This window comes from Alexandromys fortis, unplaced genomic scaffold (assembly GCF_014885135.2).
Source record: "Alexandromys fortis isolate MF-2015 unplaced genomic scaffold, M_Fortis_MF-2015_v1.1 scaffold_39, whole genome shotgun sequence".
Lineage (NCBI taxonomy): Eukaryota > Metazoa > Chordata > Mammalia > Rodentia > Cricetidae > Alexandromys > Alexandromys fortis.
In genome coordinates this window covers 10899619-10925539 of record NW_026067918.1, presented here as the reverse complement: position 1 = coordinate 10925539, position 25921 = coordinate 10899619, and the positions used below count along the sequence as shown (strand labels likewise).

At 45.8% G+C, this 25921-nt stretch overlaps 1 protein-coding gene across 2 annotated transcripts in view; it reads left to right on the top strand.

Annotated features, from left to right (window-relative positions):
- The window catches only part of Cyth1 (cytohesin 1), an 80461-nt gene that overhangs the window by 17476 nt on the left and 37064 nt on the right, over nucleotides 1–25921 (top strand). Inside the window, exon 1 of one of the 2 annotated variants that reach the window (XM_050140324.1) lies at nucleotides 19923–20041. The exons of the other annotated variant lie outside the window; for it this stretch is intronic. Within the exon in view, the coding sequence (XP_049996281.1) occupies nucleotides 20011–20041 (31 nt within the window). The 5' untranslated portion in view covers nucleotides 19923–20010. Of the gene's footprint in view, nucleotides 1–19922; nucleotides 20042–25921 lie in introns of those variants that run through there. 2 annotated transcript variants of the gene reach the window in all.

The following is a 25921-nucleotide window of genomic DNA, read 5'->3' as shown; positions in this document are numbered from 1 at the left end:
GATGTCTCAGCCTGTTGTGACAGGTGTCTCAACCTGTTGTGAGGGTGTGTGTCAGCCTGTTGTGAGGGTCAGCCTGTTGTGAGGGTGTGTCAGCCTGTTGTGAGGGTGTGTGTCAGCCTGTTGTGAGGGTCAGCCTGTTGTGACAGGTGTGCCGCAGCCTATTGTGAAGGTGTGTCTCAGTGTGTTGTGACAGGTGTGCCTAGCCTTTTGTGATGGGTTTGTTTCAGCCTGTTGTGACGGGTATGTCTTAGCCTATTGTGACGGGTGTGCCTGACAGCCTATTGTGATGGGTGTGCATCAGCCTGTTGTGACAGGTGTGTCTCAGTCTGTTGTGTCAGGTGTGCCTCAGCCTATTGTGGTGGTGTGCCACACAGGTCTCAGACTGGACAGTCTCCAGAGAAGCTTCATCTTTGCTAGAGAAAAGAACAGGTGCTGAGTCCTTCCATGGCATTAGGGATTTGTGTAACTGGAGTGGCAGGGGAATGAAGAAGAGACAAACACAGAAGCACAGAGAGGTTGAGGCTGGGCTCTTTAACGGAGACACTTAGCATATCTATTATGTACAAGGAGTCAGATTTAGCTAGGTAGGAGCAGTCTCTGAGCTGTAAACATCTGGCGGGAGAAAGCTGCAGTGGACATTTTGTGCACACTTTGTCAACATTTACACTTGGACGGGGAGGGAAGGCTTTGCCATTTTCCCATGGGTCTGTGGTATGGTCCTTCATGTGGCCAACTCATACCAACTACCCATATCCACTCAGGACTTTGCACACTCAGGTCTTCTTGTACTGTCCATGGCCGAGGACATTTAACCAAGGAAACTTGGAGATTTCCATATAGAGGGGATGTTTTATCAGCAGTATTTGGAGTTGTTGAGCTCAGATGAGGGTTTCTTAGCGGTTAAAACCATGGTGACATGATGTCTGCTTTTCTACCTCCGTGACTAATCCTCATTTAGTTTCCTGGGTTTGTTGAACATAGGCTTGTGGTTGAACTTTTTCTACCTTCTCAGCATTCTGGAACCCCGTAGTGACTGACAGGGCATCTTTCATAAGGCCTGTGTGCTCTCACATGTGTTAGACTTTAGAAAATGAGTCCACTAAAATCACTGTTTTATGTTTAGTAAGGAAAACATTGCCTGCTCGGGAACAGTCGGTTAGAGACGTCCAGATAGCTGGGGTTGTAGCTCAGTGGCAGAGCACTTACCTGATAAATGTGAAGACCTGGATGCCATCTTCAGCCCCATGAAAATAACACCTTGGTATTTGTCCATGACATTTGTGACACAACACAGCACAGCTTCTGATGGTTACTTGGCGTTCACCCATACCTAAGGAAAATAGGATTCCCTCCTGTTATCAGGGGGGCTTGGCAACCTACAGATCACACACAGTCACTACTCAGTTGTTAATCTCTAAAAGTGTGTGTGTGCGCGAAGGGGCTCTGAAGAGAGATGGCTCAGCAGTTAACGCTGGCTACTTCCAGGGGACCTGAGTTCAGTTCCCAGCAACCATAACCATCTATAGTGGAATCTGAGCCATCTTCTGGCAAAAATTTGATAGAGCACTCATATACATTAAATAAATAAATTTTTTAAAAAAGTGTGCATGTGTGCGTGCACCCACTCACATGCCTATGTATTTTTATTATTTCTGGGGGTAGAACCTGGGGTCTCAAGCTTGCTAATTGCTGTAGCATAGCTCTACCCCAGCCCTAAAGGATTCTTTCTAAAACTTATTTGAGAATAACTCCGTTGTTAGGGAGATTATTTAGTATTTGAACTGCCAGGTAGATGGATGATCTGCTTTGGAACTAAGTTTTTAATTATAGGTTATTCTGAGAGTTAGTGATTTGTGTCCCTGATGAATTAGATGGTAATAATTATATTTAAGTAATTATACTAATTTAAATTAGGAGAAATTGGTCCTTTCATAACTGCAATATGGCAGATCATCATTATGTACTGTTTTCTGTCCTAATTGTTATTATGACTTAATGTTGTGATCTGATAGATTCCCCAAAGTCAGTTTGTAAGCCCTGTGGTTAACTGGGGGTGCTAGCATCCATCTGACCCCTCATTTTGAGTCCACCAGCTTCATTCTCATGTTCTTGGTGGCTCCCAGTATCCTCTACTTCAGACATACTTTAGGGCTCGAGGAAGCAGAATATAGTGACACATACCTCCAGTCTAAGCCATGGAGAGATCAGAGCAGGAGGATCTTGAGTTTGAGGCCAGCCTGAGCTATATAATACCCAGTTTTAAACAAAGAGGGATTGGGGTGTGGCTTAGTGGCTAGATAAGAATATTTATCTAGGGTGCATAAGGCCCTGGGTTCTTTCTGCAGCACTACAACACTGAAACACTTTCCTTGAGAGCAAGAGAGAGCAATAGTTTCCTTCCTTCCCTTCCATGTTCTGAACTGACTAGAGACTTAGAACAAGGAATCAGACCATCGGCCTTATGACTAGTGACCACTAGTGTCAGACATCGGGAAATAAGCTGCACATTTGTAAATTTCTCCGTTTCTTTCTAAGAGCTAGAATCTCTGAACCAGATTCTTTAGAATTGAATAGCTGATGGGCTGGGCTGGTAGGAAGGCTTCTGGGTAAAGGTGCTAGCTGCTGAGACTGACAGCCTGAGTTCAGTCCCCAGGACCCAACTGGTGGAATGAGAAGACAGCTTCCCCCAAGTTGTCTACTGACCTTCACATGGGCACCATGTTGTGTGTCTAATCCCACTTGTTATATACATACACATACATGCATGCACACACGGAGACACACACTCTAAAATTTTAATGTAAAAATAGAATGAAATAACTGATTGCCACAAGTACTACCTGTGCTCTATTGTCTCCCAGAGCCTTGTTATCAGGGACCATTCTGGGTGGACACGGAACAGTGAAGAGTCCAGGTTGCCTAGGGAGGGAGCCCATTTTGAGCCACTGTGGAAGAAGGTGACAGACTTGAGCTCTCACCCATACACAAATGTCTTTATGTAGCCTGATAGAGTCACATTGTCTGACTTTTTAGTTGATGTCTAAATGGCTTGCCAACAAGTGCTAAATTGCTCTAGAGCTACATACTGGACCATGGCACTGCTGGGACAGTTCCTGTGACAGTGCTCGTTTCCTAGGCTAACTAACTTCTCTGATTTACTTCTAAACCTGATGGGGTATTTTTGGACCCAGGTTTTTGTTCCTGTTGCTGTTACTTGTTTTAAACAAACATTTAGACAATGACCTAAGTAAAATGTCACTTAAACAATAGATTTAAAGGTGTTTTCATTTTTTATTCTTGAACCAATCTCTGCTTTCTAAAGCAAAGGTTAGACCAAGCAGAGTTCTCTCTCCTTTGTTTAACATCTGTGGCCAGCATCGAAGAGCTGTTGGCCTAGTTGACCTCAGGGGAACCGGTTGGAGCTCCTGGGTCACTGTGGCAGGAGCAGCTCCTAGTCTGGCGGCTTGTCAGCTGACTAGGAGGATGGGTGGAGTGCTTCATTTTGTAACATTGGTCTGTGGTTTTACAAAGAAGGGGCTGTGTAATTTAGACTGAAAAAGAGAGACGAAACTAGAAGGGGACGTGTTTGACAGCAGCAGAGACCACACCCACCTGTTGTAGCATGAATTCTAATTGGTTTTAATAAATAAAACCTGGAGTCAGATAGTGTGGGTGAAAGCTGAAGGATCAGAGAAGCAGTGCAGCCAGCCACTAGAGAATCCTTTTCCTCTACCAGTGCTCAGACCTAAGGGGCGATCCTGTTCTCAAATTGTCTCCTCAGACTTCATCTTCTGACTTCAGGGGCAGTCATTAGACTGCATCTGTCTCCAACAAACCTCAGACTGCAGTGAACTCCTATCTCCTTCTGCCTTATATTTCTCTTTCCAGACCCAGCCGTATCACTTCTGTCTCCACATCCCTAGTGCTGGGTTAAAGGTGTGCGCCACCATTCCCTGGCCTCTGCTGGCTTAGCTCTGCACTCTGATCTTCAGGCAAGCTTTATTTGTTAAAACATAAACAAAATATCATTACACACCTGTCTGTACTGCTTTGTGCTGCCAGCGAGCTGCCTCATAAGTGAGCTTAAATTTTGCATCACAATCAATTTATTTTGGTAAAGGCTAAATTTTGTCTTAAATCCCCTAATTGAATTTGTGTTAGAATGCAGAGAAAAATATGAAGCAATTTAATAATCTACCTCCTCCCCTTTTTATGTCCTGTATCTCCAACTACTAAAAGTAGCCAGGGACTGTAGTTTTAAAATATACTGCAAGTGCTTGTACTGTATTACCTTATTCCAGATACAGAACAGATTTCCCTGTGTCCTGACCAGAAGTGTTCCTATAGCAACTGCCATATTGAAATTGTTTGTTCATTTTCTGTTGGGATGGCCAGTACTTACACCAAGCAGATGGAACACTTGACATGACTGCTGGGTGGTACCTAAGATACAGGCATGTTCAGCAGACATGTTCAGTAGAGAACAGTGCTTGTAGGCCATAAAATTAAAATGCGTAGAGGTAGGCTCAGCAATCTGAGCCAGCACTGTTTCCTTTTCTGTGGCCATAGCAGACAGGCAGCTGAAAGAGGAGCCTGGAGTGAACTGTGAAGGATGGTAGAGCTAGAAAAGCAGAAACCACTATCAAAATGCTGCATGCAAAAGTGTAAGGCCATGAAAAATATAGAGACATTGAGTACACCCAGCAGCACCAATCAGAAGAGCCAAAGAGTGCACATAGCCTGGGTGCCCATCAACAGGGAGCTGTGGACGATCTAATAAGGATTATTGAGGCATTGAAGAGGTCGAAGGTGTAGAATGGCTGCAGCCTGAAGACAGATTGTGCCAGAACCAGTCACAAAAGGCCACGTGTACATAAAAGACCTGACCAGACGGAAAGGCTAGCTGGTAGTTTCCAGAACTGGGGGTGGCAGGAGTGTAGATGGGGCTTTCTTTTAGGGGAATTTGGTGCTGGGACCAAACCCATTTCTCTAGAAGAGCAGCTCATGCACTAAGGGCTGAAGCATCCCTCAGTCTCTTAAGCGTTGCTGTAAGGATGTTCAACACTGATACAATTCTCAGGTTAAAGTAATTTTCAGAACATTGTGAAGTCTTTGCATTGTGCAACCCACAGTACTCATTTCAGGATCCCCCCCTCCCCAGTACAATAGGAGAGGACAGAACCGCGTGGTCTCTGTCTTCTGCAGCCTTTCCTGGAGCTATGGATTGCATCAGTTTGTCATTTGTTTGGTTTTCTTTGAAACTCTCAGGTTCTTTGTTTTGTTTTCCTGTTTTTTATTTTAACTCACCCTTCTTTACCTTCTGCCCAGCCACAGTGTCTTCTGCCTACTCCCACCTCCAGGTAGCCATTCTTCCTCTGGAGGACCCTGGAGCCTTCTCAAGACTAGCTCTGCTGGGGACTTTTGGGTTTTGACTTCCCTCCTGAAGTGTCCTGCAATCACCATGCCACCTTCTCTGTGGGATCACCTTGAGTAGCTGAGGACCTATTTTAGGTGTCAGTGACATTCTCAGAAGTCCTCTAGAAATTCCTTAGCAAAGGGTGCATGGGAGACTTGTGTTTGAGTTTCCATGCTAGAAGCTGCCTTCATGAATCTGCAGTTGTTTTGTATTTAGTCAAAATTCTTCTGTTTTGAAGGGGACGGGGAGAGAATATGTAATGTTCAGGTTTGCTATGTTGTGTTTTTGTTTCTCAGCATACCACAATTTAGGAACATTGGCTATACTTTTGATGGACTCTTAGGTGGTTTCCAGTGTTGCTATGGATGCTACATGAACATTTACACTCCTGTCTGTAGTGTGAGTATGAGGGCTACATCCATGTGCCAGCTCCATCATTTGTTAGAAGTTTTTCTCTGGAGAGAGATTTCTGAACTCTGTGTCTTGTACAGCACTGTGACACCCCAAATCCCTAAAATGACTTGAGTAACACTTTCTGGAGGTCACTGGGAGAAACTGGCCCCTTTAGTGTGCAGAAGCCTTCTATGTGTGAGCACGCTCCTCTCTGCTTCTTTAGAAAGTCTATAACATTTTAGATTTTTTTTTGTAAAGTTTTGCACATTGTGATAAATTCCTGACTGGGCGCTTGAGCTGCTGACATGAGGATTTGTAGTCAGCAGCATTACTAAACTCTGTGATGAGTCTGACACTTTACCCTAGTGTGTGGACAGTCAAAACAACTGAGAGATAACGTTTTCATTTCCCCTTCCCAGTCCTTCCTCTGGCTTTTCTGCCCTGTGTAATTGGCCTCTGCATGAGTGTTTAATCCTTTCAGGGATTCCTGCTAGAGGGAAACTAGTATAGAAAATTAAGCCATTGATAGTGGGCAGCCTTCATTTTCTCAGATCGTAAAGGGAGAGCTGTACCAGTGTTCCACAGAGTGTGTGTGTCATGTAAAATAATGTATGTTGTAGTAGATAACTTTATTATACTAAGAAATTCTCGTTTTGGCTTTCCAAGAGATTTTTCTCAATCTTAAGCAGACTTCGACTTTTTAAATACTTTCCCACCTGTGCATATATGATATTTCAAAAAATTACACAATTAAATCAATGAGGTGTAGGCAGATTTTTCTGTCGTCCTGCCACATAACCACAGGCACTTCTTATTAATTCTGAAAGCTTGGCCAATAGCTTAGGCTTGTCTCTAACTACTCTTACTACCTAAATTAACTTCTGTTCATCTTCGTGCTGCCACGTGGCTCATAGCATCTCCTTGAGACTCCACCCTTCTTCCCAGCATTCTCTCTGCTCTGAAAATCCTACCTAAATATTGGCCTTTCAGTTTTTTTATTAAATCAATCTGAGTGACACATTCGCAGTATACAAAAAGATTATTCCACAAAGTCTGGTGTGCTTTTCTTGGGTGACAGATATTATTAAAGACTTGAAATATACAAAACATACACACACAACACATACTCATACAAAAATACCTTAACTTTCATATTGCTTACATGTTGAAATACTGTTTCAGCTATATTTGTGTCTGAGGATTTTTATTGCTGTTAAGGAACATCATGGTCATGGTAGCTCTTACAAAGAAAACATTTCATTGGGTGGCTTACAAGTTTCAGAGGTTCAGTCCGTTATCATCATTGTGGGACATGCTGGAGAAGTAGCTGAGAGTCATACATCTTGCAGGCAACAGGAAGTGATCTGAAACACTAGGTGGTATCTTGATCATATATGAGACCTTAAAGCCTGCCCCCACAGTGATACTCTTCCTCCAACAAGGCCATACCTACTCCAACAAAGCCACACCTGCTAATGCCAATCTCAGTGAGATTCTGGGGGCCAGTTACATTCAAACTACCACAATTTTGCTAAGTAAAATATAGTCTTTTTTTTAGTCTGTATTCTTGTCAACTCTTTTTTTTTAATTGATTTTTATTGAGCTCTACATTTTTCTCTGCTCTCCTCCCTGCCTCTCCCCTCCCCCAAGATCCCCATGCTCCCAATTTACTCAGGAGATCTTGTCTTTTTCTATTTTCTACTTCGTAAAATATAGTCTTAAGATTAATTTATTTCCTGTTTTCTCTTCCTCGCATCTTCTCCCCCTCTTCTTTTGTTTCCTTGTTTCACAAACTCCCTCTATATAGCCCAGGCTGACCTCGAATTCAAGGTCCTTGTGCCTTAGTTAGAATTACAGGCATGGACTTACACCTGGTTCTGAAGTGTAAGAAATATATTTCTTAGCTGAGAAAATCCTCATATATGCAGAGAGCAGGCAGCTCCTGTACAAAGAGAATATATGGTGACCCAGGACCTTGATTGCTGGGTTTTTGCTGATCCCAGTGACATTTTCACAGATGTTGATGACAGCTAATTATCCTTTTAGAAAGAAATTTGAATTTGTTTATTATTGTGTGTGTGTGTAAATTTTGAATAGTTTTAGTATTATTGGGAACACAGTCCCCTGAGTTAACTCTACTGCAGACCCAGAAGTCATAAAGAATAGTGTGACAGACGAGACTGTAGATAAATGGACTTTTGTACAAAAGTCCTTCCAAAGAAAGCTAAGAGAGGCGGTGGATTTGAAAGTGGGTAGCACACAGATACAAAGGATCAGTATCCAAGCTACATGCAGAACACCTACAACCAGCAATAAAAATCTCAGCCAGCAGAACAGGGTCCACGTGTGTTTGGCATCCCAGCACAGGCTCTGGTCACACCGTGGGAAGGAGAGTGGCTGGCGCCCTCCTGAAGGTGTCTGAGAGGCGACTTCACAGCCACGGCCGCTCACTCATTGCACTCAAGAACCCGAATGCTGTTTCCAAGCACATCTCCCTTCAAGACCCACAGTCTTTGGAAGATAGCTGATGCCACAGTGAGCTAGCCTGGGGTTCATAAGTGACAGCCACCTTGAGGACACTGGCAGTGAAATTGCCAGGCAGAAGAAGGTGCTGAGGAGCGAGAGTCTCCCCAGTGAGAGACTAGTCTGGTGACCGTTGGTACAGAAGGGGATGACCTCTCAGAAGCTCGACATTCTCACCTTGTCCCAATTCGAGGTCATCGGTGCTGACAGAAAGATTGATTGGCATCACATACCCTGACCCAGGCGCAGCCTCCTTCTTAGTGTTATTCTTGTCCACGGGCCTGACCTCAGTGTGATCCAAAGAAAGCAGCTGACAGAACCAAAGCTGAGGGACTGTTTAGGGTCTGCTCATGCGGCAAGCTCTGAAACATGGAGGACTGAGGCGCTTTCCCAGACTGAAAGCGACTGAAGGGCTTGGTGGTTAAATGTGATGGAAGCCTCTTGTGGTGATGTGCACTGGGAGGTGGAGGGGTAGGAGTTCAGGCCATCTCAGTTACAGAGTGAGTTGAGGCGCCCCTGGTACATGAGGTCCTGTCTTAGCAAAACAAGACAAATAATAATATTTAAATGTTAAAAATTGAAACTAGGATGGGGTGTTCTGAGTTTGAACGAAAATGGCATTTATGTGGAAGGTGTAAGGTGTGAGTAAGCTCACTGGAGCCACAGGCCAGGCACTCGTCTCATTGTGCTGGGGTCGTATAGGATGTGACCTCGGGAGGGTGGGGCAAGAGTTCATGGAAGCATCATTCTCTGCTGTCCATCCAAAAGTTTTCAGATAACAGGGTGAAGAGATGACTCAGCTCTCTGAATCGCTGCCTTAGAATTCCCACAGGTGCAGGCAACTGACTGTGGGAGAATGCTCTCTAGTGTGGCTTGGGGAGACATTCAGACAGACCTTTCTTTGGAGTGCATCCCTGGATACAACCTGAAGTGAAGTCACATGCTGTGACAGAAAAACCTGGCACCTCATAGGAAGTTGTATTGTTTAGTCTGGAGACCATTCGCAAGGGATGGATGGAGGCTTCCTGCTGGACTCTGAGTGTGCTCAGGTCTTTTATTTCTGTGTTTTATGTACTCTGCATGCCTGGCTCCATAAAAAGACGTCACCATGTATTTATTCCTTATACAGTTTTTACATAGGAGGAAGGAAGTGTGGGAAAGTATGCCTTTGATGAAATGTTTTAAAAACTCTCATTGTGTTTTTTATAAAACAACTTAGGCTACTCATTTAATGCCTATGTTTTATTTAATAAGTTTATTTTGATAAAAAATAAAACAAAGATTGGCGTTTAGCTGCTCAGAAAACTTCCTTGCTGTTTTCTGAGCATGAGATTTTGATAGAGAGGAGCTGCCATTTAGGAATTTTAGAGTTTAGGCACCAGTGCCTTTGTGGTACCATGGGGTGAGGTGCAGAGGAGAGTGAAGTGGGAGGGGTGGGGTGCAGGGGAGAGTGAGGTGGGAGGGGGTGGAGTGCAGGGGAGAGTGAAGTGGGAGGGGGTGGGGTACAGGGGAGAGCCAATGAGAGGGCTCCCAAGGCTGGCCAGTCCAGGTGTCTCTCAGCTCCCTTCACTCTGAAGCAGAGTCTTGAGATGGAGATGATGGTGCTGACTGGGAGGAGGAGGTGACTGGAGAGTGCCTGTTCTGTTTCAGTCACCTCTCAGAGTGATCATGTAGACCCTCAGAAGTATTTCTGTATTTCTTTGCAAACTGATACATGCATTTAAAATTTAACCAATAGCCGGGCAGTGGTGGCACACGCCTTTAATCCCAGCACTCAGGAGGCAGAGGCAGGTGGATCTCTATGAGTTCAAGGCCAGCCTGGTTTACAAAGCGAGTTCCAGGGTGTCCAGGGCTACACAGGGAATTCCTGTCTCACAACAAAACAACAACAACAACAAACAAACAAACAAACTTACCCAGTGGATTCTCAGACCGAAGCCTCTGGTCTTTTAGCTGAAGCAGGTCTTGCCAGCCCACCTGGCAGTTTGATGACCTGGTTTCCTGACAACTCTGTCTCTGAGTTAGCCTTTCCTCCATCCTGTTTCTCTTTCTTGTAGCCTGAGAAGAGGCTGAGGTTGGTTCTGATTGGTCATACAGTTGTTTTCAAAGAGTAGAGCAAGCAAGGAAAGCTAGAGTGGATGGTTAGGAACCAGCATGCTGGTGGAGGCCTCCTCACTCTACAGGTCATATAGACCCCCTGAGATGGTGACCTCTGCATTCTTTCTTAGCCTCTTAGATCACTTCCTGAGGAAATGCCAGATGATGCCTCCAAGTTCATGGTCTTCTTGAAAAGTGTTTCTTTTTGTTTTCCTTCTCCAGTTGCTCTACCGTTCCCATGGGGGAAATTTTCTTTGTATTCTTCCTCTGAGCTTGGAGCTTCTCAAGCCTCAGAACCCAGCCTTAGCTGCTTTATGGTCATTGGTCTGAGTGATGCCACCTGTGCCCTTCAGTAAACCCCCACACTTAAGCACTTGGGAACGAAGTGCCAGACAGAATGGCACTTGATGGCTCAGCAGTGTTTGCTGAACCAGTGCAGAGCATTCTGTGCACACGTTACCCTGGAGAAGAGGACACCTGGGGAACCCTAAAGACGCAGGGAAGGCTGGGATGGTGGTGTAAGCCTGTGCCATGCTGGATGGCAGAGGGAGCAGTGACTTCAAGGCTGACCTGGTGCCCATAGTGAGATCCTATCTCAAACATCAAGGGGAAAAAAAGCCCCAAGGAGGAGTGAAGCTAGAAATTGCTACATAGTCACAAAGTGCATTTCCTGCATTATGGTTGCACTGAACACATTCCAAGGTAGGGTAAGAGTAATGACTAGTAATAGTTTATTCATTTAGCCAGCAGAGGGCAGCATAGATCAAGTCTCTAGATATAATGGTTTTTCTTTTTTAATTTATTTTTTAAACTTTTTTTAAATTAATTAATTTTAAATTAATTAATTAAATAAAAATATTTAAAGGTATTTCAGCAACAATGTCGAAGTGTAGTGTGGATATTATTTCAGCCTTAGCTTTACCATTCCCCCTGTGGATCAAACTGTGTGTTCTCTATCATGGAGGAAAGTGTCTTCCTCAAATCAGGAACATGTCAATCAAGTCTTCAGGATGCATCTTCCAGCATCTATGGACTGTGGTCAGTTGGTGAGCTGTCTGTCAAGTGGCCAAGAAGGGCCTTATTTCCATCATGATGCTCTGGATATCACTCCTCCTTAGGAGGACTCTCTGAGGTCATGGCAGGGCTGTCTGTTCTTGTTACAGAAATGGAACCCAAGCTATACAGTGCTCATTCTGGGACACTTATGGTACCAGTAGTGGATTTCCTTCACAAAAGGAATATAGATAAGATAGTCTCTATTTTACAATGTCACACCTGTGTCTTATTTTCTTCTTACAAATATCAGTTGCTCTTCTTAGAAAAAAATAAGGAATGTTCATGGTGGCACACTCTTGTGATCTGGGTTTCCTGGATTGCAAGTTCAAACCCAGCCTAGATCAGTGATAACCTGAAGAAGGAGGAGGGGCAGGCAACCTAAAACATAGATAAGGCCTGCATAAGGTTAATGTTTGTTTTGACACCTTGTTAACGTTGACTCTTGGTTTTGAGGATAAAAGGGTTACAATTCTGCCTCATAAAGGCTTCTTCTCATCAGCCATGAGAACTCTATGGGTGCCAGGGACCAGAGAGACTTGTTAGGGAATGGGAACAGGCTTTGTGGGTGGGTATCAGTAGTATGCATCCCTTTATTCCAGAGTCTTCTTTGGAAGATACAGTGTTTGGCGCACTTGACCCTGCTGATACAGTTTATGCTGCGGTAGAGTTTGACATTTAATTAGTGACAGACACAAGACAGGAAAAATGACCCTTCATGCTGCTGTGGTAATTCCATCCATAGTGTATTTTGTAAGCAATATTTATTTATTTTTAGATGCTAAGTAGTTGTTTCACCAAAATGTATCTGTAGTTACACTCAGTGAGTAGGCATGTAGAGAAGCCGAGCCACAGCCTCTGAGCCAGGCAGGGTGTGTTCTTTTCTAGAGTCAGAGAATTAAGAGTGGTAGTAGAACTGGGCAGCACTTGGGAGGCAGAGGCAGGTAGATCTCTGGGTTTGAGTCTAACCTGGTCTACAGATCGAGTTTCAAGATATTCAGGGTTTCACAAAGAAACCATTATTTTTTTTTTAAAAAAGGTAGTGGAAGCACAGAATATCATAGAAATATTCATGACATTTAGTGTCGTGGCAAGTTGGCCCATGTTTGTATATTCTCACCTATCCATTGCGGGTGTGGGGGGTAAAGGATTAACTATGTTTTTGGTCTTAATTGTTTGGAAACATGAAACATCTTGAGTCTAGACGCTGCATTAGTGTTTGAGATATAGGTCAGAAGAACTACAGCTTGGTGTGAAAACACAGCTCAGCAGTGTGCTGGGCTGGCATGCCCTAAGATGACAGGTGTGTTAACTTGCCCCACCATGCAGCCTTCTCATTATCTACAAGCCTTCCAGAACATCATACTGCGTACCTTAAATATGCATAGTAAAATTGATTTTAAAAGCAAACTTGTGTAGGAACGCTCTGACACATGATATGAGTATGCGTTGTTTTCAGTGTCTTCTTCCCCTTGGCCAGTTTCCTACTCATTGCAGGGCCTGCCCTGATCCTGCGCATCTACATCATCTGAATCACTGTTCTGAGGCTTCGTAACGTGGTCTGCTTTTGTAATGTGCCTAGTTATTTCAGAATGTACATGGGAGCTTTCTAACAGTTCCCATCCAAGCACAGCACAGTGACTTCTCTACAAAGCTCCATTCGGCACTGGCAGACATGTATCTAGTATATGTGATAAATGCTTATATATTCCAGTGTTATGGATAGTTCCCGCTTGCATTTTTTGTTTATTTATTTTATGTATATGAGTACTCTATCTGTATGTATGCCTTTATGTCAGAGTGATTTTCTGTAGATGATTGTGAGCTGCTACCATGTGATTGCCAGGAATTGAATTCAGAACTTCTGGAAGAGCAGCCAGTGATTTCAACTGCTGAACCATCTCTCCAGTTTGTTCCTGCTTATATTATAACTAGTTTTGTTATGCATTTGAGACAGTGTCTCTGTATGCAGCCTTGGCTCCCTGGAACTCACTAGATAGACCAGGCTCGCCTTGAATCCATACAGATCCACTTGACTCTGCCTTCCGAATACTGGGATTGTAGATGTGTGCTATTATGTCCAGGTATGGTGCTGTAACTCTATTTTTAAATTAATCAACCAATTTTTATTATATGTGCATATATGTCTATATGAGGGTGTCAGAGCCCTTGGAACAGGGACTTGAACCCAGGTCCCTCTAGAAGAGCAGCGTATGCATATTTTTTTAAACCTCTGAGCCATCTCTTTAACTCCATGAGTAGATGCTGTAACTCTTAATATTGCCAGCTTTCAAGTTATATATTGCAATTTGGAAGATAAATTCTCATGGTGTTTGTTTTGGTCATTGCTAGGGTTAAAGCCTGGCATAAGCTAGATGAGTGTTCTTTCACGGATCCACCTTCTTGTCTGTGTAGAATCTCTAAGTTATGTAGTCCAGCCTTGAATGGACTTTGTGGCACAGGCTTTAGACTTGTAGTCCTCTTGCTTCAGCCTTTTCAGTAGGTGCCATTTCGGCCTGTACTTCCAGGACCGTGGGTCTTCTTGTTACTTGTTTAGACTGTGAGAGAGATGGTCTTGTTGTGTAGCTCATGCAGGTCTCTAGCTTATTGTCCCCCTGCCTCAGGTTCCTGAGTGCTGGAATTACAGTGGTATACCACATGCCTTGCCTAGTAAGGATGATAAATTATGTAGTCACTTTCCTTTGAGCCAGACTTGGACCTTTGGGAGCTAATGTCTGTTTTAAAGATTTCCCTTTTATAGTTAGTAGAGTTGATGCTGCATTAGCTTTAGCAGAACAGAAGTCAGCAGAGGGCATCATGGCGGCACTGTGGGCTGGCCAGGGTTTCTGTTGCACTCCAGTGTGTAGGGCAGCTTTTGTCAGGCTCCCGGAGGCTGGGACTCAGGACTGCCGGGAAGTCATCCTAAATAGGGATAGTAGCTACTGTTTGAGTTACTCTGAGTCACTTTTTGGAAATTATACTAAGAATGAATCATTGGCTAATAGAGGTGAAAGTTGTGAAGTCCGAAAACAAGGGACTAAGGGATGGGGCTGTGAGGAGCTGTGGGGCAGGGGCGGTGAACAGGGCTGTGAAGTCCTGTCTTGTAGAGGATATGGAGTCACAGGAACTGAAGAGATGATGCTGAGAACCTGAGAAACAGGGGTCTAGGTTCCTGGGCTGATGGAGAGGACTGGGCAGGAGCTGCAGAGGCCCAGCCTATGGCCTGCTACTCAAGCCTGACGCTTCTTCGTGCCTCCATGCCTCGGATGGAGTCCATCTGTAGGCCCTGACATAGCCTAGACATAAATAGAACAGGAATTTGACCCTTTTATTGCTCAGCTTCCACCTCTCGTAGCAGCTTCTGCCCTGGCTGTCTGCAGTCTGTTCTTATAAGCCAGCACCCAGGGTACTTGGTCACAAAGGAAATCAGATGTCTGCTCTGCCTAGAACAGAAACTGCAGTCCCCGAAACAGCCCAGGCTCCCCACAGCGCTCCAGAGGCCTCAGCCCTCTGACCTCACCTTGCATTCCTTCCTGCTCCCGTGGAACTTGACACTGTCCTGAGCCCCAGAGCACATGTCCGAGAGTGGCTCCCACTCTGCTTTTGTATAGTTCCCTGCCGTCGTCATCCCACACAGTGGAAATGCTGTGTCCATTTAGTCCTTGATGTCTCTACAGTCCACACCCACTGTGCTCAGGGACCCTTATTGGGTGAAACAGTAGAAAGATTATAGATTTGATTGATTTCTTTTTAAATGTGTGAAACTGAAGATAGAACTGACAGATTGCATTATATGTTGTAAATATTCTATTCAGTCCTTCAAACCAGTAGGAGGGATGAGAGTTAGAAAAAAGAACATAAGGTGTGACATCATTGCACAGAACAGAAGTGTTCTCACACTTAGGGAAAGACAAGCTTGATGGCAGTGAGGTCCATTCAGAGGTCAGCACTGGGAATGTTCCCACCTGTCAGTGCTGTTCAGTGTACTTGTGATGCCCTACTTCTGGAACATAGGAAGCAGAAATGACCTGTCCCACCCAAGTCAGGGTTGCCTGGGAATCAGGTCTAATGCCAGAAGGTAGAAGTATGGGTTAGGAACTGTCAAACAGGTTTTAAATGGTGCAGACAGGATTCATCAAGGGCAGAGGTTGGAGAGAACACTCAGCCTACAGGGTTTTCAGGGTTAGACAAGGCAGACTATGTCAGTGAAGCCTAGAGAGGAGACTTGGTGAAGCCACCAGTACTGCTTAGTTTTAACTGTCCACTTGACACTACCCGGACTCTCCCAAGTGAGTGAATTGAGATTAGAGGGCTTGCTTAGATCAGGCTGGCCTCCAGGCATGTCTGTTGGGGATGTCTTGATTGTTTGTTCATTGATATGAGAGTTCCCAGTCCACTGTGGGTGGCACCATTTTATGGCTGTAAAGCTAACTGAGAAAAAAAGCAAGCAAGCAGACAGCTTGGGTATATTCATTTCTCTCTGCTCTTGGCGATGGGTGTGATGTGACTAGCTGTTTGAGTTCTGCCTTGGCTTCCCTGAATTGATGAACTGTGTCCTGGAATTGTAAGCCAAATAAACTTTGTTTCCCCAGAGTTGCTTTTAATCAGGATATTTATCACATTAACAGAAATGAAACTAGGACACCACCCAGTGATGTCATGGCGGTGCTTTGTGGTTGTTCCCTTTTAAGTTGATGCTATTGCAGATAGCTGGCTAAGGAACTTCACAGTCCACCCTGGGAACACAGGGGAGCTTTGGATCAAGGAACTCTACTTCTAAGAAAGACTTCTAGAGAGAACTAGAGCTTTGTACAGAGCATGGGCCTAGGACCCTGAGCTTGGCCCTACTTCAAAGTCTTCCAGACTGTGAATAGTGGAAACGTGATTGCCCTTTATAATCCTGGGAGGAAGTAGGGCTAGGGAGATGGCATAATTGATAAACACGAGAGTCTGAATTCCATCCCAACTCCCCGTAAAAGTTAGGGGTGGCAACATATTACGTTATTATCAGGTGTTTTTCGGCCAGGCAGTCTGACTGAATCAGTGAGGGCCAGTGAGCACTCAGTGAGAGATCCAGGTCTCAAAATTAAACTGAAGAGTTGGGTGTGTTGGCCCACATCTTTAATCCCAGCATTTAAGAGGCGGTGGTAGGCAGGCCTATCTCAGTGAGTTTGAGGCCAGCCTGGTCTACACAGTACATTCTGACTAGAGCTATCTAGAGAAATCCTGTCTCAAAAAAAAAAAAAAAGGCAACTGAGAAAATGCCTGTTATATTTGATGCACACCCCATGAACCCACATGTGCACACACAAAAGTAAAAACGAGGTGTTTATAAACAGCATGCAAAAATAGTTGCTAACTTTCTGGTGTGTGTATATATAGATGTGTGTGACATGAGAGACACAGTATAACATAATATATATTGCATGCAAAAGAATCAGGCCAAACCCTACAGTGTCGTGTGTGGTTCACACTGGGGGAAGGATCAGACTGCCTGCTACTGCTTTCTGAATATGTTTCATGAACATCACACAGGGAAGCGCATTCTGGCGTGGTGCATTAGGGTTCAGGGAAGGAGCACTACCCAGTGTTATGGTTTAAGTAAAATGGTGCTGTGCCCCAAGTAGCCCGTGGGCCATGTGGCGGGGCCAGGCTGGGAGCCGCATGGTGGGTGAGAGACAGAGATGGGGCAGCCAGTCTCATGAGGAGCCGCAACCGCAGTGGTGAGAGACAGACGGAAAGGCACACCATGCAGAGTGAGGTTGGAGAAGAGCAGAGAGAGAGAGGAGAGGAGCCATGGCAGCAGCTGCCTCTTTAGGAGAGAGACAGAAAAGGAAAGACTTGATACTGGCAGGGAGGAAGATCTGCCTGCCTCTGTGAACTGAGGAGGGAATGGGTGGGGCTTGTCTCTTAAAGGGACAGGCCAGGCCATTACACCCTGTGCCATGTGCAGCTCCTTTGTGGCCGCCATCAGAACAGCGGGGACTGATGCGCCCCAGAGTCCTTTAGCAAGGTCAGGCAACCTGACCCAGTCTGCAGGGCGGCAGAGGACAGTCTGTAAACTCAGGCAAGAGACCACTTTGAGTTCATCCTCCTTAGGAGGTAGCTTTCTAATTCTAGATTAGTGTTACTTGTCAGAATACATTAAACAAAGGTGCCCTTCTTCACAGATAGGAAAAAACAGTAGTAAAATTCACAAAAGGTCCCTAATGACTATCGCAATCTGAGGAAAATGGACACAGCCAGAGGCTGATTCAAACACAGTGTAAAGCAGAGCATCCCAAATAGTATGATATTGTCACACAGACATGAGACCAAAGTGGGAACCCAGAAGTCACATGTCTGCAGCCAACTGACTCTCAACAGAGGCAGTGGTGCCAGCAAAAGTGGTTATTCACATATAGAAGAATGAAACCTGACCCTGCCTCACCATCGTAAAAAATCAACTCCAGACGATCAAAGGCCTGAATTATACTAGGAACTACAAAACCAATAGAAAAGCAGGGCGGTGCTGTAGATGTTATAGGCAATGGAATTATGGTAAGATCCCCAGACAAAGGCCAAAACAGATCACGAGATTTTACCAAACTAAATAGCTTTGGAGAAAAAATATTTGTGAACTGTGTAGAACATAATATCTGAAATATACAAAGAACCAAATAGAAGAAGAAACATAATTAAAAAGAAGCCAGCGACTGGGCATGGTGGTACCTGCCTGCACCTTAGCACTTGGGAGGTGGAGCAGGAAGGTCAGAGTTGAGGTCATTGTCAGCTACTAAGAAGTTTGAGGCCAACCCAGACTACATAAGACTGTCTAAAGCAGATGGAAAGACAGCAGAAAAACAAAGCAGGAGATCAAAGTAGACTTTTTAAGTTTCTCAAGACAGGGTTTCTTGGTGTAGCCACCTGGCTGTCCTGGAACTCACTCTGTAGACCAGGCTGGCCTTGAGCTCACAGAGATCTGCCTGCCTCTGCCTTCTGAGAGCTGGGATTAAAGACATGTGCCACCACCACTGCCCGGTGACCTATTTTGAAAGAAGCAATACATAGATGAGCCAGGCATGGTGAAATGGGCCTGTGTGTAATTCTAGCACTCCCCAAGTATAGGTGTGTATGTGGGTAGGTGGGTGAGTACTAGGTCAGTCTGGGTTATATGATGAAGCTGTGTCTCAAGCAAACAAACAAAACCCCAAAACCCAGCAACAAAAATGACCAAAATATTTAAAATGCTCAGTATCACCCAACCGTCAGGGATATGTCAGCAAAAAGTAGCAACTGTTGACTAGGCCACAGAGGTGATGAGTATGAGCCTTGCAGCAAATGCTCTGTGGAACTGTTTGGCTGGCCTGAATTATTGTTGTTGTTGTTGTTATTATTTTTAACCTACTTACTTTGTTTTGTTTTGTTGTGTTTTTTTTTTGAGACAGGGTTTCTTTGTATAACCCTAGCTGTCCTGGAACTTGCTGTGTGTAGACTAGACTAGCCTCTAACTCAGATACCTGCCTGCCTCTGCCTTCCGAGTGCTGGAACTAAAGGTGCATGCCACCGCACCTGGCTTCCTGATTTACTATTATTATCATTACTATTCTTTACATTGATTTGTTGTGCTGGGGTGGGAGGGTTGTGCATGCCATCTTGAGAATGTGGAGGCCAGAAGACAACTTGTGGAAGTTGGGTATCTCCTCCCACCTTTATGCATTCTGGGGTTCAACTCGATCATCAGACTATGTGTCAAGCTCCTTACCCATTGGGCCATCTTGCCAGCTCCACGTTTACAATGAGTAGAGTTGGGAGTCCCCAGTACAAGAAATGACATTTAAGGACAAGGAGATCCATCACTCACCCTAATTTAGGAGCTAAACCTTGTATATATGGAATTTTCGATTTGAATACCATAAATGTGCGATTGTTACATGTAGGTTAAAATTGCAGAAATGAGAATGGAGTTGAAATTGACTTCATATTGATTGGGAGTGTGGCCCTTGATTGTCTCATCTCTGGGCCCTGCCTTCTGCTGTTAGCTGGGACGTGATGGCAAGCTGTGGTGATTGCCATCTTTGGCACCGTCTTGTGGCTGTTAGTGTGCTGCTTCCTCACCGGAAGGTGACGGATTTTAGGGGATCCTGTCACTGGGAAGACTTAGGAGCAGAAGCCAAAAGCAGCAGCTGCTGTGTCCTTGTTTGGGTGAGTGAGGATAGGGTGGGCCCTCTACTGAGCTGTTGTGATGACTCAGTGCTCTTTGACGTGCTAGAAGGTGCTTGAGCTTGACTTGAGGAACTGGGTGGAGACAGACTGCAGTGACGCCTGCACAGCCTGCAGGCTAATTGGTCCCCTTGTCACTGGCTGTTCCTCTGGTAGTCTAGAAGCAGCCCCAGCTGTCCAAGTGACTGGACAGCTCCCTATAGGTGTTCCAAGCCCCACCCAACCACTGCCCAGGAAACTTTGCTCAGGGTACTGTGCTGAGTGAGTAAGCCGCAGCCCGTCCTTCGTGGCAGAGCCCAGCCTGTGCTGCCCCGAGAAGCCAAACAATGGTTCTTAAAGAAGGAGAAGGGGAGGATGGTGAGTCCCAGCCCCAGACTAGATCCAGGTGGCCCAAGGTGGGTGGGATGGGCTTCTGAGGGTCTCCATGGACTCAACTGTGAGCTCCTGTGGGAACAACTTTACTGGGCCTGTGTGGCAGGGTGCAGTTAGAGTCTGGTTTTTTAATCCTGTTCCTTTCAGAAGATATACAATATGCTGAGTAAGACTAAGGCGTGTGTGTCTCAGTCAGGGCGAGAGAGGCAAAAAAAGTGAATAAATACAAGATTCTAAATGAGGTAGCAAGAGTCATCCAGGCTTCTACCAGCTGCCGCCTCCTGCTTGTTGACCATTTACTGTATCTGCTGAGCAGTGGGACTATAGCTCTGGGAACTCCCTGACACAGTGGAGCTGGGCTGGGAAGACATCTCCTGAGTTATGCCATCAAAATTCGGCTTCAATGGTTCTTGTTTTTCCTAAATGAAGTGTGGCCAGTGGAGAGGCTTCCTCTTTGTTGGCCAGGTGAAGACTGTTTGAAGTCTTGTGGTGTCTGTTGGCTTCCCTCATCTTCCCCAACCCATGCTGTAAACAGAGGAGCTGTGCAGCTCCAGGAGCTGCAACACTGGGAGCCTCCCTGCTGTGCCTGCCTTGGCTCAGCTGCAGTGCTTCAGCCCTGAGGCAAAAGGGGGCAAGTGTGACCAGCTGCAGCCAGTGTGGGTACTAGAGTAAACCTAACATGGGGCTGGTTCCAGGAAATCTGGCTGTCTCTTTCACTTCCCTCTCCTGGCTTACTGAGCACACGCTTGAAGTCTCGCCTTTAAAGAGAGCTCACCCTGAGCAGTTTCCACGAGGCTTCTTGGAAAACTCTATTGTGGGTACTCTTCTGAGTGAGAAGGTTGTGCCGTTTTTTATTGCAGTCCTTTTGATTTCAAAGAAGGTTGGTAATGAGAGCCGATGCCCGGCCAGGGTGAGTTGCCCACTGCGAACTTTTTTTTTTCCAGAGGTGGAATTCACATTAGCCCTGGTATTATTTCTCCAAGGGAAATAATTTTGAGAGAAGACATGGAATAAAATGCTAGAAATATCAGAGTGAGGCTGCCTAACCAGTGATCACTGGCTTCCATGTCATATCTGCATGGCTACTGGCTGCTAGAACTTCACCCAGCTAGGAAGTGTGGTATAGTAACTTTGAGCCAGAGGGGTCCTATGTGGTTGGCTCTAAAGTGTATCATCAGTTGCCCTGAGTGTGGGTGCAGGCCAGTATCCAGAGCTGGGGTGATGGACCTGGAGCAGGCCTTAGGGCAGAGCTTTAGGGGCAGTGCCTGAGGGGTTCAGACCAGCTCTGCTTTTAATGAACAACCCTGAAAAGCCAGTGCCCCCATTTCCCAACCCCCTTCTAATGTTTCCTGTTTGGAACAAAGGGGAAGAACATTGCCCTTTTAACCATTGCTAAGGTAGATTCCCGAGGTATAAAATGGAAGAGAACCAGTGGAGTTTCCTGCGGCAAGTCCCTAAGGTCCCTGAGGAGGAGACGTTCAGAAAGCAGGTCCTTCCGCTGTGCACATCAGCTGTGCTGCTTTCACATCCTTCTTTTAAAAATTATTTCTTACATTTACTTACTTTTTTTTTTTTTGGTTTTTTGAGACAGGGTTTCTCTGTGGTTTTGGAGTCCGACCTGGAACTATTTATGTGCATGAATGTTTTGCCTGCATGTATGTACATGTAGCACATGTGCCTCTGGTGTCTTGGGATGTCAGAAGAGGGTATCGATCCCCTGGAACTGGAGTTATACATGGTTGTGAGCCACCATGTGGGTGCTGGGGTCAAACCTGGGTGCTCTGGAAGAGCAGCAAGTGCTCTAACTGCTGAGCTATCTCTCCAGCCCGGTACCCTCCTTTCTTATCTGTATTTAAATAATTGGTTGTTCTCCAGCATCTTGTGTTTATTTGCCTAAGTGAGAGTTACCAATATAATTAATTGGGCACTGTTTCCTTAACTGCCATAGGTTTGTTTCTAGTAGATTAGCTATTTGAGCTTATCTGTTTATGTGTAGTCCCTCTTGATGCATGGCCCTCCACAGCAGTCACTAAGCCCTCTTCCTGGGTTCTCTGAGCCCAGTGTTCCCTAGGCCGTGATTAGTGATGTGCCCACCATCCTTAAGGCTTCTTCTGTCACTTAGGAGTCACCATTCCCTTAAGTCCTGATCTAGCTGGCCCCTCTGCAGCATCTTGGCATGTTCTTAGCATGCACAGATGCTGTGTCAGGTTGCTGCTGCCACAGGCTTGCCTGCCTCTCCCTACTGGCAAGGCTGAGTCTAGAGCTATTTAAGTCCCAGCTCCAAGCACAGGCTGCGCCTATGGCAGATACTCAGCAAATGCTAGCTAGATGGATCTGTAGGTTTCAGTAGGAGAATAAATTGCTGAGGACCAGTCAGGGACCAGAATATGAAGCAGGCTGTTGGTGTTGGATCTGTGCCTCATTGAGGAGCTGTCAGGAGTGGTTCATCTCAGAGAGCAGTTCAGACCTGAGCTAAAAAGACTCAAAAATGTCTGAAGCTTTGAGGTACTACAAGGGTATCAAATAGTATTATTTATAGGAAAACACACCAAATAGAGTTGCATATAGCACCTCTTGACTAGAATACTAGGTTTTCAGTGACAGATAAACAGTTCACCTTGATGTTAACTTGGCCCACAGCAGCATCCCTGGTGACCTGTGTCCTGGTTTGGAACAAGTTGTTTGGTAGGTGTTAGAGGGAAGACCCCAGGTGCTGTGGGTGACGCTTGCTTCCATCTCATTTTTAAGCAGAGCTTATCTGACTTTGTACGAAGCACACATCAAGGCAGGAAGACTGTGCCACCATCTGCAGTTACAGTGTTGAGGGCTTCCCTCTGGTTTGAGCTTTACAGGCCTCCCTGTGGAGCACAGCAGCCACATTGCACCTTTTCTCCTTAATGAGGAGGTGGGGCAGAAGCAGGGGCCTGAGGCCTTCTGCCACCTGCCATGTTTACTTGTGTGGAGTATGAAAGCTAGGCTAGCTACAGGCACCCAGGACCTGTTAGAAAGGAGGTCTGGGGAGGCAGAAGGTGGAGCCAGAGTTTAAGAGTCCAGTATCGGTGGGAAGAAAGTAGGCTTAGGTCTTGGGTATCAGGAGTCCTGTTGACTTGCAGAGTGGTCAGCGAGGACGAAGCTGGGCACTGCAGAGGAACGGCTTGAGGCAGCATGCTTCTGTTCTCAACCAACATCCTAGGGCCGCAGAAACTGCTGAAATGGGGTGGAGGTTGTATAGTTTGCTGTTGGCTGCATCGAGGATGGAGAGCTAGACCTGGAAATATCTGGAGTTCCCACCTCTCATTTTCCCTTTGGACCTTGACACCCTTCTGAAAGCAGCTTCACTGAACATAGTGTGCTAGTGTCTGCTCGTCCGTCTGTCTCCCATTCAGCTGTACTTTCTTCTTAGGAAGAGCGCCAGGGAACGCTGCTTCTCCTGCTGCGCACTCTCCCAGGGTCTTCAGCCTCGCTTAAGCATTTTGTGTGGCTCTAGCCCAGCGCCGGGGTCACTAGCAGCTGTGCAGTCAGACTTCCAGAGCAAGAAGTGCCTTTGCAGTTATCCAGCCAATTCCTGCTCAGCACTAAAACAACAGCCATTGCCTTGGCTCCCAGGAGAGCAGAACACAGACAGCCAGGAAGAAGTGGACTGCCCCTGCCGATGTGACCCCTCTTGTCCGTGGAGGTTGTCAGCTACCATTTTGTTTCTCCTGCTTTGGTATGGCAGAGAGCTATGGGGGCAGGAAGTCAAGTCTTGCTCCCTGCAGATGGACTGCTGTGGAAGGACCCACCCAGTACATCCCTTCCTTTCTTGAGAAAATAAGGAAGTCATATTTTGCCTTAACCCTGTGTTTCACACTTTACAGAGGACGGACTCATAGAACTCAACTTCTGACCTCAGAGACGTGAGTCTCTTTTGAGGGTCAGTGTTTGCTCTGACCCCATTCTTAGTGCTCAGTATTCTTTCCCTGCCTTACTTTGAGTTAGGATTCTGAGCAGCAAGCCCATATGAAAGGCCATGGTGCTACCACAGCAGAGTCCGGGTGCCAAGCAGGCGTTTCACTGACAGTGAACCAGAGCACATGAATGTTCCTAACATAGAAAAGGGCTCCTGCTCTGCCTGGCAAAGGAGCCAGTGGCTTTTTTGCGTTTTCCCTGAGGAGAAGTCTCAACAGCAAAGATTGCATTTCCTGTGGACCCAGCTCATAGAACCATAGCAAAGGAAGAGTTAAAACATGCAGCTTCTCTGTGGACCTCATTTATGTGGTGCCCACTGATGGTGCGGGGTTCACGTGTCCACCAGGCACACATCGTACATAAGGAGGAACCTGACATAGTGCTGCCTGATGCCATTATGTGTTACTCTTGGCACCTCTAGAATACCTCATTCTCGTCACTGTGTACAGTACTGAAACTTTTCAACTTTTACCATTTTGATGTTGTTGTCATTGGGAAAATTCTTATACACTAACTAAGAATCCAAATTTAGGGACTGGAGAGATGGCTCAGAGGTTAAGAGCACTGACTGCTTTTCCAGAGGTCCTAAATTCAATTCCCAGCAACCACATGGGGGCTCACAACCATCTATAATAAGATCTGGTGCTCTCTTCTGGCCTGCAGGCAAACATGCAGTCAGAACACTACTTAAAAAAAAAAAAAAAAAAGAATCCAAATCTAGCAGAGTCATATTTTCAGATGGAAAGACCTGTGTGTTTAAGGTGGCACAGAAAGCTGCACCACGCCAGCCGTCTGCACTGCTGGTAGCGCGGGCTCTGGCGGTCCGACTGCTTTTGTTTGCACTTCCTGGGATAGGTGAGCTTCAGCATCTTTTCATGTCCCAGTTCTTGTGCTTCCTCCTCAGTCTGTCTTTTACATCCTACCTTGGGTCTCAGAGACACAAGTCTTGCTTCTTCCAGTCCCTCCTCTGTACAGGGCCCATCTAAGAGCAGTGCCTGAGAACACTTGTGGATGGAGCAGAGATGAAATCTGCTCCCACCCCCTACATTGGTCTGGTACCTGCAGCAGAGGCCAGAGGTGTTGTAATAGGGAGCTGCGGGCTGCGTCCCCGGCACCCGGCCGCCCGCATGGCTAGTTTATGCCCCGAAATAATTACATGGAAACTGTATTCTTTTAAACACTGCCTGGCCCATTAGTTCCAGCCTCTTATTGGCTAGCTCTTACATATTGATCTAACCCATTTTTAATAATCTGTGTAGCCCACGAGCTAGCTTACCAGGAAAGATCTTAACCTGCGTCTGCCTGTCATGGGAGAATCATGGCGACTCCTTGACTCAGCTTCTTTCTCCCAGCATTCTGTTCTGTTTACTCCGCCTACCTAATTTTATGTCCTATTAAAGGGCCAAGGCAGTCTCTTTATTTAACCAATGAAATTAACACAAAACAGAAGACTCTCCCCCATCACAGAGGCCTGGGCCTCTGTGGCTACTCCTCAGCCTTGGCCTCCTGCTAAGCTACAGTGGCTCTAATGGGCCAGCAGTTGGACTTGCTCTGCTCAGGGAGTTGGGGCTCCACCCAGTGTCACCATTTTTTTCCCGAGCTCCTATCAGACTTCAATCCTGCTGCCAGGACTAAGAACAACTCCAAAGAGTGGATGTCTGGCACTCTTCTGTGATGCTCAACACGTTAGGTCATCTGGGAAGAGCAAACCTCAACCGAGAAATTGCCTCTATCATATTGACTAGTGGGCAATCTGTGGACATTTTCTTGTTGGGAGGATCCACTGTGGGTGGTTCCATCCCTACACACATGGTCCTCTGGTATATAAGAAGTAAACTTAGTCACTTGTGGGAGCAAGCCAGTGAACAGTGTTTCCTTTAGGCCTCTATGTGTGTCTTCTTAACTTGGGTCTCCCTG